Genomic DNA, 12,716 nt, shown 5'->3' on the forward strand with positions numbered 1-12,716 from the left:
AAAAAATAGCAGGCACAGAACAAAGAAATCACACAGACCAGAAACATATTGGAGCCTTTGCACTCAAGGTACAGTTCCTGACAACCTGTATTTATTTAGGATGGCATAGAGATAAGTTTTGTTATCAAGAATCAAGAGCCCATTTACTGTACACATGCCACATCATAGTTAAAATTGGGAATCTCAGCAAACAATTTTTTAAAGAAACCTATACCTGCTGTAGAATAAATAAAAAATAGCAGTCACAGAACAAAGAAAGCTCACAGACCAGAAACATACTGGTGCCTTTGCATTCAAGGTACAGTTCCTGACAACCTGTGTTTATTTAGGAAAGGAGGGCATGGAGATAAGTTTTGTTATCAAGAATCAAGAGCCCATTTACTGTACACATGCCACGTCATAGTTAAAATAGGGAATCCCAGCAAACTATTTTTTAAGGAAACCTGTACTGAGAGTAACAAAAAAAGCTCTCATTACTGATGCCCTTCTGAAAAAGGCTCTGATCCAAAATGAACATGTTGTAAGTAGTGTCAGAGAAGTCAGAACCTTGGACTGTATGCTGTATTAAATTTATGGATTAGCATGTCAGCAAGAATTACTGGCAGCCTATATTTTTTTCTCAGCACAAGTTACCTTTCAATGTAAAGGTTTTAAAATGTGGAATTAGTTGGCAGCCCATTAAAGAAGAGCTAAAGTTCCACTTTTAAGTTTGCATGATCAGGCAAGTTGTTATATTAGAATGAATAGATATGGAGAAATGTGTATTACATGCCTGATCGCTCTGGGTTTCTGTGCATGCACTGGGTCAGCCTTAGTTGCCAGGAAAACCTAGCATTTCTGACATCCCTTGCGTCAGGATAATGTTTGGTTGCGTCTTATTGGCATATCTTTTAGACCAAAAATGATAACCAAAGATCAACCAGAGAAGGAAGAACAGAAGAAAGATGACGACGCTCAGTGCTAGAAAGTAGACAGTAGGTGTTTTGGCTTGGGTTTAGTTCTACTTTAAAAGATTGTGAGCAAGCAAGGAAAGCAGAGATTGTCTTACTGAATGAACTCCCATGTGCCTAGATATACAGCTATAAGGATGTAGACACAGACCACATTGATATTTTTCAGGAGGTAAATCTATCCAATTACCTGAAAAGTACAATAGGCATTTTTTGGATATTCCTTATATTATAGCAAATGTTTACTTTTTTCATTCAGGTCAACTCCAAGGAGTATATTATTAACCTATTGACCAATGTTTTGCAAAATTTTGCATAAAAAGCTTTAATAATACCTTTACAAAGATAGTTTTTTTTTTTTTTTTGCAAAAGGGTGTCAGTTATTACGTTAATAGCACATTCTTTAGACAATAGCTATTTGAAGTTGGGCAAACATTTGGGTTAGGTAAATGGTTTTTGAATTTTGGCAAATGTTCTTTTAATTTAAATGTTCTCAGGGTATTCAGTTAATTAAGTGTAGGATTTATCTTTCGTAGTTCATGGTAATCTGAAGGGGTTCAATTTGCAATTCTGGTTCTTCAAGTAACTTTAACATTCTCCTAATTTTAACTTTTATGAACCTTTTTTGAACTAAACCCAGACATATATGCCTTTTTATATTGTTTACATATTTCAAAAACTGGATTCTGCTATGCTGCTCTAACAGCAAAATTCAATATTATTTCAGGATTGTTTGATTGGTGCCATTCATACAATTGTCAATGATTTCTAAACAGCCCTTGGCCCTTTTGTGTAAATGTTCCTCAGTTTGTAAAGAATGAAAAGACAAGAACTTTTCACATTATAAATTGGTTTTAAATATTAATAGTAAATATATGATAATAGTAAACTATCTATGCAACAGCAATGTATTACTTCTGGTGCTTAATATGTGTGAAATTATAAGGATTACATTTGTTAGTATATGCTGTAATCACCTACTAGTCAACTAATCCCAAAATAATTTTCATCTGGTGCTATTTATGCTAAATAACTTTTTTGAGATTTTACCTTTACAGACAATGAAGAAAAGACGTGAAAATAAGCACTCTAAGTAATTAGGGCTGTTCTTTTCCCATATTTTTTGGCAGATTGCTCTTCAATAAAGCCTTTTACAAAATTAGGTTTTGCAGTCTATGTATTAATCAATCTATTGACTTGAAATGTATAATTTCTTGACTGTTCTCTTTTGTTCATTTAAATGCACCTTGTCTTTTCTAATGACCCCTTTTTTGTAAAGGTTAAATACGAACAAATGCAGAAAAACTTGGAGTCTGTGTCAAAGCAGCTAGATGAAGCTCAACAACAAATCCAACTTCGGGAACTTAACACAGGCAGTCCTGGAGGAGGTGAGGACAACAGATCATTGTGTGTGGTATTGCATATTGTAAAAGGACAGATATCTTGATTAAGTCTTTAGAGAATAAATGCTGTAATGCAAGTGAATTAATATGTATTAGGGAAAATATTGCATATACTCTAATATAAACATTTTGTCTTTTAACATCTTCTATGAGCTGGGGTTTGAAAACAAAACTGGCAATTTTTGCAATCAATGATTTAGATTAGTGATCTAACACAAACTCATGAATTGAGCTAGTAGGCTGATGTTGAAAATTAGTTGTGTACATTTGGAAACAATATCTTGATATGGTTTATTTTAAATTAAAGTTATATAAAACAATTTTTTAACTCTGCAAAAAAACAACTCTTTTATTTTTGTATTTATGTAGCAGATGAATGGCAAATTCGATTTGACTGTGCCCAGACAGAAATTAATTTTTTGAGGAAAAGGCTCACACAATTTGAAGAAAGGCTGGATTATGAGAAGACGTGCAGAAAGGAACTGGAACAGAAGGTACTGAAACAAAGTAAACCTGTCACTATTGTATAAAGTCTAAACCTGCATTCTAAGAAAAATTACACACATGTAGACCTCATACGTGTAGATCTAATTTAGAACACCTTCATATTGATATGTAAGGCATCCTATTACATCTTCTGGTCAATAGGTAGGTATGGGAGATTTTAAAGAGAAAAGGCCAAACAACAACTTTCTGAAATCATTATCTATATATTACAGCACTCTGGGTTTTTAAGGCTTAAGTGCTTGCCAAGAAATTTGCTGGCATATGTGGTCATTGTTGGTGTCTGTATTTCAGATTAGTGGAAAGTTCATATTTCAGATTAAATACAGTTTTTTTTATTATGATATTCAGAGATACATGGTAACTTTTTTCTTCCTAATAAATGCCTTCCTTTAGGGATACCTTAAGGCTGATTTAGGGCTGAATCTTGCAAGAATGATCTTCAAATAAAACCTTCATTCCCCTAGATTTATTTTATTGTTCTCCATCAAATGATGCCTAATACTCCTCAAAACATGTGAATGTCTAACCAACCCCTTCTTCAATGGTGTATAGGAAGGCTAGAACCCCTCTCTGTTTTTTGTCCCGATGTGTCCCTTTTGTAGATTTTCCCCCACTGTCTGGTAAAACCATTGTCAGCAGAACAGAAAGTGAGAGTAGATCTACCCTGAATAGCAGTAAAAATCAGACAAGGCTTCATGCCCTTCCCTACTCTATTGAGCAAACTTAATGTAGATTTTAAATGTGTGGCATATATAGGCCCTTCTCTCACCTAGGAGACAACCTGCTGTTTATATATAACGAGCTCCTCTATATCACAAGTGCTCCAGAGGACAGCAAATGAACTAGGAAAGGTTTATGAACATCATACCTAATCTTAGTGAACTTGAAATTTAATAAACAAATTCCATTCCTATTTCTCAGCTTGCTAAACCCACTTTTGCTAATACATAATAATACATCCACCTTCTAACTGTCCTAAACCTGGTCTCCCTTTCTGTGCAAATCCTTGTCTAGGACCACATTTATTTTACTAGAGTTGGAACACCACATAGGAAGGTTCCCCAATTCTGTCTTCCATGCTGTCAAACAGTAGGTAATTACTTTATTCATTTAATAGTAACTCTTATGGTCACACTAGCTATAATGAAATAATCTCATATGGTGTTCTATTCAATGATCTTTTAAAAGAAAAACATGTAATTTTTTAAATGGCTGAAATGTAAAAAAAAAAGAGAGCAAGTATGAAGTAACTATTAGATAACTTGGATTTATTAAAGGATCATATCATCTTTGTGGACTCTTTTTTATTAGTTTATTCTTAGACTAGATGAACTGAGAGTTCAATAAACAATATATATTTTTTTTCTATTTGAGTTTATATAATATGATAATATAACCTGATGTATGAATTGCTATGTGCATAATGTTTAGGGATGCATTTAATGACCATGTTCCCTAGGTACATGTGAATGATTACTACTAAATTACTATATAGGTGTCAACCTTTTCAACACCAACAAACGTATGCCAATAAAACCAGCAATTAGGACACATAGATCTATCACTAAACTGCGTTGGTCACACATCAATACACTGAAAAGGGTGTCTGCATGTTTGCCTTTGTTGCAGAGGTTCTTGAATCTTCTGTGGAATTACAGGTTGACAATGCAAAAGCACATGACATTATCACCCTGTAACAGGATGTGTCTGAACAAGGCAAACACACTAATTATTGCTACACATTTAAAAACATTGAACAAAAGTTTGAAATGACAAGAACATTCTTCTTTTTTTCTTTTGCTCTGCTGTTTCCGATTTAGATAAGCAAGGTACATGATCTAAGTGTGTAATGGTAAAATATTTTATGATCATTTATAGTGAAGGAGGTGTTTAGAATTTTTGGTGCCCCAGTCATCTGTGAATAAATATGTGATGCAAGCTTCACCCATCTGTCACCATATATAACATGATATTTAAAGCAAAATATAAAAATATAGTGGGTGTCTGTGCTAAGTAAAGCTGAATTCTAGGAAGATAGGAAACACACATATTATACAGCATATTAAATCACTGAATATATATTTAATAATGCAAACAGAGTAAGAGCCCAAATTTGACTTGGTTTCATTAAAGTGAAACTAAACTCTAAAATCAAAACGTTGCAATCAAGCAGGCAAAGGTATTTTATTGCAGAAAGTAAGTTTATTGTCCCTTTCTGAAATACACACCTGCCTGCTCCCTGTTTTTCAAAGTAGAACTTTAGTGTGAGAGGAAGAAGTAGCAAAAATGCTAATCATTCCACAAGTACTATGCTGATTAAAAGAGGAAAATGAATGACAGAGAGTTCATTGCTGTGCTACTTCTCCTTTTCCTGGTCAAGGATGCATTGGGTTTTGAGAAGATAGGTTGAATAATACCATTGGATTGACTTAATCTAGAGACAAGAAAGAGTACTGCAGGGGAAATTTGTAAATAGAAATTAAATGTTGCAGAAAAAGCTGGTTTTGTTTTTTTGTCAACTAACTGGCTAATTCTTTTTGGTTGGAGTTCTGCTTTTATAGTGTATATACCATAAGCATTTTCAGTTCAAAAAAGTCTAAAAGACTATCTCCTAAAGCTAAGCTAAATTCAACATATCAAGTTTTCCTTAAATTCTATGCTATCCAGGTTGCAACTACATGACACTAGAATGCTACAAAACCTTGTAAATATTTAATAGTTATTTTACATTGTGATGTAGATCTCACATGTACATTCTTTCCTTTGTTCCCAACATCCCTGCCTAATGCGATCTGTTGAGTGTCTTGCTGGGTAAACTCTAGCACCCAACGTAGATTATCAATGATATTGTTCTGCTGTCTGAAATCCTATTTGACTAGTCCTGTCAACTGGTGTTATACTGCTTTCTAAACTCCACTGTTGATTTGCTAATGAATAAGAGCTGTGACCTTGTTTTTCTTATCATGGAACCAGCAACTTGGAGTTCAAAGTGTGATATGGGTTTTAAAAATGATTTTCTGACTTTTAGTTTTTTAATTTTACTGACTGTTTTTAGTTTCCCCAAAAGTTTAGATGAACTCTAACTAGGAGTTTAAATATCTTACTACCGGGGTCATTTAACAATAAAATTATGAATTATTTGATTTGTTGCTTTCCTATTTATTCATTTACCCATAACATTTCTCAATGACAAATCAGATTTAAATGTGTTCTCCCAGTTCAACTATCTAACCCAGAAGATCTAATTCTTTCCTTTTAAGTGAATATATCTTAGTATTCTCTTATGTGAATTCTTGTACATCTGTTTGAAATCCCTTTTTTTAATTCAGTTATAAAAATAAAATGAGAAAATATTTTATTTGCTGAAGCTGGTAAAATATGATGCCAATAAACTAATTCATATGCATAACTCTCAGTAGGTGTTTTGCATGCCTCATATTTCTTGTTAAAGATTTAATGTGAAAGATAAATTACCCTTGTGATACAATAGAAGATGCTGAGAGGGTCACAGTGGGCAGCAAATGTTCTGTAAGGTCATTAAAGAAACCCCTTGAAGCCACAGAGGACATCTGAGTTGTTGAATGTCTTTGACACCAGTGGAATTTAGCTATCCCACCTACAAAGTCCTATGACATATTAGAATAAAATATTGCCAAAGGACATGAACAGCAAAGGAAATCTAATATATAAAGGCTGACTATTCTGTTTATAGACCATGTGACATCATTATACATATCCAAATAAGTCAAGCATATGAATCACAGAATCCTTTGAATTTATACACTTTCCATGAACATTAACAAGGAAATATTTATGGGTAGAAACATGGAGACTGCAACTGATAATTTCTTAAAAAAATGCCAGCCTTGCCAATTGGTATGTCTGTTTTATGTATTGTCTGCTGTAAAATGCCGCAGAAAACAATGATGCTATACAAATATGGATATTTAAAAAAGCCAATGGGAGATTCACTCCACCAAGGTCCATCCCCAGCTTCTCTTATTTACCACGTTATGCTGAGAACCTAACACAGTATGCGCTTACCAAAAATTATTTTTATTGGGTTGGTAATCATACTGGGGCCATTATTATGGAGCTGTGACGTTGAGGGAGCACTTGTCCATAGTATGTGTAGCTATTTGTAGCTGATATGGGATACTGTGGGATGTTGATAATTGTGTAGAGAGTGCCAGAAATAATTGTCCCTAGTCTAAATGTAATTTTTAACTGAACAAATTTTGGTATAGTTAGCCAGCCAGAGCTGTGTTTACGGTCGCTTTCTTTCCTCTGCTGTTGTATGCCAGCAAACAGGGAGGGAAGGTCCCAGTCCTGAGTATAGGAATTTCATCTACCTTAATGACTGAGGTTGTTGCTTAGGGATTGGATGATGCATGATACATGAATAGCCTCAGCATGTTTGGGAGTATACCCAGGCTTTTTATGAAAAAGAGAACTGAAAGAAATGTATTGAGGAGTGTCAAGACTTTGCAGTGATAAGTTCCCTGTTTGAAAAGAAAGATAGATGTGCTCGGCATGATAGCTCAGAGGTTAGCGCTAAGTCCCAGGTTTGAATCTCGGTCAGGTGAGCTTCCCCTGGGTACTCTGCTTTCCTCCCAAATTGCAAATGCATGTGGTTAGGTTAGTTTCATTCCCTAAAATTGACCTTAGACTGTGTTAATGGCAAATGACTATGGTAGAAACATTAGATTGTGAGCCCCTTTGAGGGACAGTTAGTGACAATACTATGGACCTTGTGAAGCACTGTGTAATGTGTCGGTGCTAAATAAATACTAGTTATTAATAATTATATAATACCTGCAAAATCAGAACCTGTCTGTTGTTATTTAGTGCTACTGTGATTGTTTGCATAGTGTCACTTTGTTGGCAGGTTGGTGCAATAAGGTCTGCAGCTTTTTTTTCGAGACAGAGGATTGTCAGATTTTGAGCATGACATTTATGATCACCCCTTGCTGTTTATGGGTATCCTAAACTCTGATCTCTTACTCTTGGACCCCACTCCATATTTCATGTCATCCTTTGTACTCAATTGATTTAAAGAGTTTCTCATTAATTATAAGTTTATCCAAAATTAGTAAACTTCCTTTTGAATAGGTAACTCCTTTAAAATTGGGACTTTACCCAATCTTAATATTCTAATAATGTAAACCGAATAATTAAAATATACAAACAGTGCATTTGCATTGTTTGAAAACATTTTTTTATTAGTTGGAAATGTTTTCACTTGCTGTAGCTCTGTTGTGTTGATATTTTTTTTGCAGCCACAGAGAGATAACACTTGAGATTGACCCCAGGCAAACAAAACCAAATGTTTTACCTGATAATTTTAATAGAAAACTGAAAATAATAGGTAGCAGCTATAAACCGAAATGCTCTTAGTAAAAAGGTCCAAGTGGTTATGTATAAACCAATAGATTTAACAGACACACATACACACACGCTGCATGTACAGGAATACAAATTTATGTTATGTATAAGTTGGTACAGCAGCAAGCTTTGTGAATATTTAACGCAGAATGCTGTATCTAGCTAAAAACAAAAAGTACCAGCAAAGCCCAGATAAATGTGTTAAAATCTACACCAAGAGGATTTTAGGGCATTCACAATAGCCAAAGCACATTTTAGGTGAGGTCATTCTGCTTAATATAAAAAGAATGATCTCTGTACTTTAATATATAATGAAAATAGTCTATTTTGTAAACCGATGAAAAGAATCATCTCTGCGTTTCACATGCTCACTGTCTAATTATAGGCCTCATTAGCTTAGCATTGTGCTTATTTAATGCAGCTTTATAATGATTGTCGTTTTTTATTTCGGTCATTGTTTGACCCAGAGCCATACAAGAATTTAGTTAACTTATTCCCCATCTACAGGATCAGCATGAATTTTTACTAGATTTTTGTTTTTATACTGCTTTAATAAACATTGTTCTTGGGTTTTGACAATCTACACTTTTTGTTTATATACACAAGGACAAGTATAAAATTATCAGTAGAATAGGATATATGATAAAGGTGTAAGCAAATACTGAACACAGTCCCCACTACTGCCACTACCTGTGCCATCATCTGTTTGTATTCAGTGCTGAAGGAAGGCTCATACCAGTAAATAGCACATCCTGGGAGCCTTATGCAAATAGCCAAAACAGGTAGCACAATGTTCCACTAAACTATCCACAATTGGTATGACCAAATTGATACTGTTGATGCATATCTTACAATAGACAGTACTACTAATACATACAAGCAAACCTGAAGAGTTCTTTTCACCCCAGGCATTAAAGCAGGCTTCCGCTGGTGGAAATAATTTTAGTTTACCTGTTTATCCAATACAAAAGGGCCAGAGCATATATATATATATATATATATATATATATATATATATATATATATATATATATATATATATATATATATATATATATATATATATATATATATTACGCAGAGCTGTACAATATATAGGGGTTGTAAATGGCAGACAGATACAAACAGTGACACAGGAGGAGGAATGGACCTTGCCCCGAAGAGCTTAAAATCTAGGCTTCCTGATAGGTTGTACATTCCCCTGTAGATGAAGGCATACATAAAAGATAGCCATTGTCTGGCTGTTACCGGAAATGTGAACTAAACTCTGAAATCCAATCAGCAATTTATCACCTAAATTGGTCCAGACCAATTGGATTGTATAGTTTTTAACTGTTCCATCTGGCTGAAGTTACTATTGAGCATTTTTTCAAAGGCCATGATTTTACATCATGATACCCTAGCCTGAATTTGTAGCACAAAACATTTAGTTACCTATATTCTGGACCTACAAAATAAAAGTCTTGTTTTTATTTAGGTTCTCTTCCAAAGGAGCAGTCTTGTTAATTGTAAAACACAAGCAAGGCAGTCCAATGCTGTTTGTGTACATGCGCTCAACAACAAAAATGCAAACAATAGATGCAAAGTGTAGCCGCTTATAACAAGCAGACGGATCATTCATAACTAACTCAATAAACAAAAAAATGTTTAACAATGCATCACCGTAGGAAATGGGTGAATTAGTAATTTGGTACTGTTCCTTTTTTTTTTTTTTTTTTTTTTTTGCAGTATGCTTTCTAGACTTTCTCTGCAATGGCAGCATATTGTGTGATGTTTATCAAATGATTTTATGTAAACCATATACAGAAAGTAAAATTCAAGAACATTTTTTTTTGATTTATAGATTGCAATGCAATATCCTGTTGGAACCTACAAGCATTTTATGAATGCATAAACTCTACTATTTCCATAATCATTACTTTGACTTGTAACTGATTTATAAAGGAGGTTTTCTTGTGTTTATTTCCATTGTACAAGGTAATAAAGCACAAAAAAAGTGGAACAAATGAATAGTACATTTGCTTGGGGGTTATATGTCCATTAAACAACAATTTCTCCTGTAAAAGTGTGTGCTAGAGAGCATAAATTGTGGATTAAAATTACTGGTTTCATTCACATTCTTTCTTCGTTTTACAGCTCAGTGATTTGCAGAGTGCTTATGAGAGTGCCAGACGGGCAGCTCAGCAAGCAGCTAGGAAGTGTAAACACTTGACCTCTGACCTTGAGGACACTCGAGTCTTGATGGAAAACCAACAGATCCGCAACCATGAGCTGGAGAAAAGACAGAGAAAGTAAGAAACACAGATGCCTCTAATAAAAGTGTTTCAAGATTTTAATATACTATATATTTGACATTAGGTAACCTTTTATTTTAAAAGAAGCGTATCAAAAATTGATTTTCAGCGGGTTTAAACTGCATGCTATTTTAATTGTAATTTACATGCAGATAGACTGTGAAGAAAGCAGGGAAATATTTCCCCAAGTAATAACACACACGGGGAGAAGGTAAATAGAGAGCCCTATATGAAATTCCATGATAAGGCCTCAGAATAAGAGTCACACTTCAAATACTGGGCTATATTTATTAAAGCTCTCCAAAACTGAGAAGATAGACTTCCATGGGTAAACATGGGTGATCCAGTAAAACAGTAATGGATCTGGTCCAGCATTGAAAACATTTGCCAACTAATAGAAAATTATTTATATAACATCCAGTCCAAGTTTGCTGGATCACCCAGGTTCATTCATACACGAAAGTCTATTTTCACCAGTCTAGAACAGCTTTAGTAAATCAGACCTACTGTCTACAACCTAGCATGCAATGGCCCCAAAGCAAAGGTAGCAGCCCTAAATATTACCCTTGGGTATGACTACACACTGGTATGATCATATTTTGCCTGAAATGGAATCATATCTTTACAAATTCTGTGATAAAATAAAATAGGATTGTTAGTCACCGTGCTGATTCTGTTAAAATATTACCGTTGTTTAAAATTCAAAATCTGTCTTATAGATGTTGGCATAAGAAATCAGTAAGTAATTACACAGTTATAAAGCTCAAATAATAATTAAAATCTTGAATATTCATAATGCATTATCTAAGTAATTATCAGAGACCTTAGTCATTTATACAGCTCTTCATATCTGCCACAAACTGTGATGTATCACATTCTTCATTACTTGAAAACACTACCTTTAAGTGTTGGCTTTGATATAATCTTCTGCAGAGATGTTTAAAGGGTCAATTCATCATAAAAAAATAAACTGAATCAACCATTGGCTTACTATATATCATGCTGATTCTCTAATAGTAGACTAGAAGACCATCACTGATTATTTCTACAAATTCCACAACTGTGTTCCAATGACAAGGTAGTAGAGATAACTGAGCAATTTATCGTCAGGTTTATAGTGATAAATCAGAATTCATACCTAAATATTGTCAACAATAGGAGTGATGTTTTCACAATCAATATACAATTATCGTGGAGAGTAAAGAAGAACTAAAATTTCTGTAATGCTTTTATGCATGAGAGATGATATATATGGTGTATGTCTTTAGTGGAAGCAACAATAACAACCTATTATGGATTCTAATTAGTCCATGCTCTTAAGAATCACATCAGCTTAATTCAATTAAGATAGCCTATCCTTTTTTATTGGGCTGTTATTGCACGCCAGCATGGCTTGAATAGCACCATACTCTTTTTAGGAATGTACCACAATATAATGCATTACTGTGACTTAAAGAGTTACATAGTAGGTTAGGTTGAAAAAAGTCCATCAAGTTCAACCACTAGGGAAATAAACATATCCCAGATATATTACCCTATAGACATAGTTGGCCCAGAGGAAGGCAAAAAAACCCTGGTACAAATTGCTTCAACAGGGGCAGCAAATGCATCAAAATGAATGACCATTCATGGTACATGGCACTGCACATTGCTTTAACACAAGAATGAAATTCCAGTTTAAGTGACATATAGAATAACCAATGCAAACATGCCTCAGTAATAAATTAGATGGAAAGTTCACAAATTCTTGAAACTGTAATATCTGGAAAAAAACATCCTGAAAGCCAGGCTGTATATATACCACATTCAAATAAACCATTTTCATATTCAAGATTGCAAAATTGTTTCCTTTATTCAGCTTTTCATCCATTTTTCCAACTTTGACTAAATTCTTAACCCATCCAGTTCCACAAAGTATAAAAAAACAATTTTTTTTAAAATGTTGCTAAATTTTCTCTCTTCCCTTTTCTCTCTCCCGTTTTTAACATTCAAAATGAATAACTGATCTTTTCCAGTAATCTCTGTAGTTGAGTATGTTTGCCTGCTAGATACATTTGAATCCTTATTCTTGGCACAAAAAGTATAGTTTGACATGAAAAGACTAACAAGAAAGTGTCCCCAAAGCTTGGTAAAGAGGTACACACAGCATCCCTTTGATGCGCCGTATTACAGCTAAA

At 34.1% G+C, this 12,716-nt stretch overlaps 1 protein-coding gene across 1 annotated transcript in view; it reads left to right on the forward strand.

Moving 5' to 3' along the window:
• The window catches only part of MYO18B (myosin XVIIIB), a 262,438-nt gene that overhangs the window by 139,442 nt on the left and 110,280 nt on the right, over positions 1-12,716 (forward strand). Inside the window, exons 27-29 of the mRNA XM_072413906.1 lie at positions 2,230-2,338; positions 2,723-2,847; positions 10,382-10,536. Of these exons, the coding sequence (XP_072270007.1) occupies positions 2,230-2,338; positions 2,723-2,847; positions 10,382-10,536 (389 nt within the window). The remainder of the gene's footprint in view (positions 1-2,229; positions 2,339-2,722; positions 2,848-10,381; positions 10,537-12,716) is intronic.

Source organism: Pyxicephalus adspersus, chromosome 6 (genome assembly GCF_032062135.1).
Source record: "Pyxicephalus adspersus chromosome 6, UCB_Pads_2.0, whole genome shotgun sequence".
In the NCBI taxonomy this organism is placed as follows: Eukaryota; Metazoa; Chordata; class Amphibia; order Anura; family Pyxicephalidae; genus Pyxicephalus; species Pyxicephalus adspersus.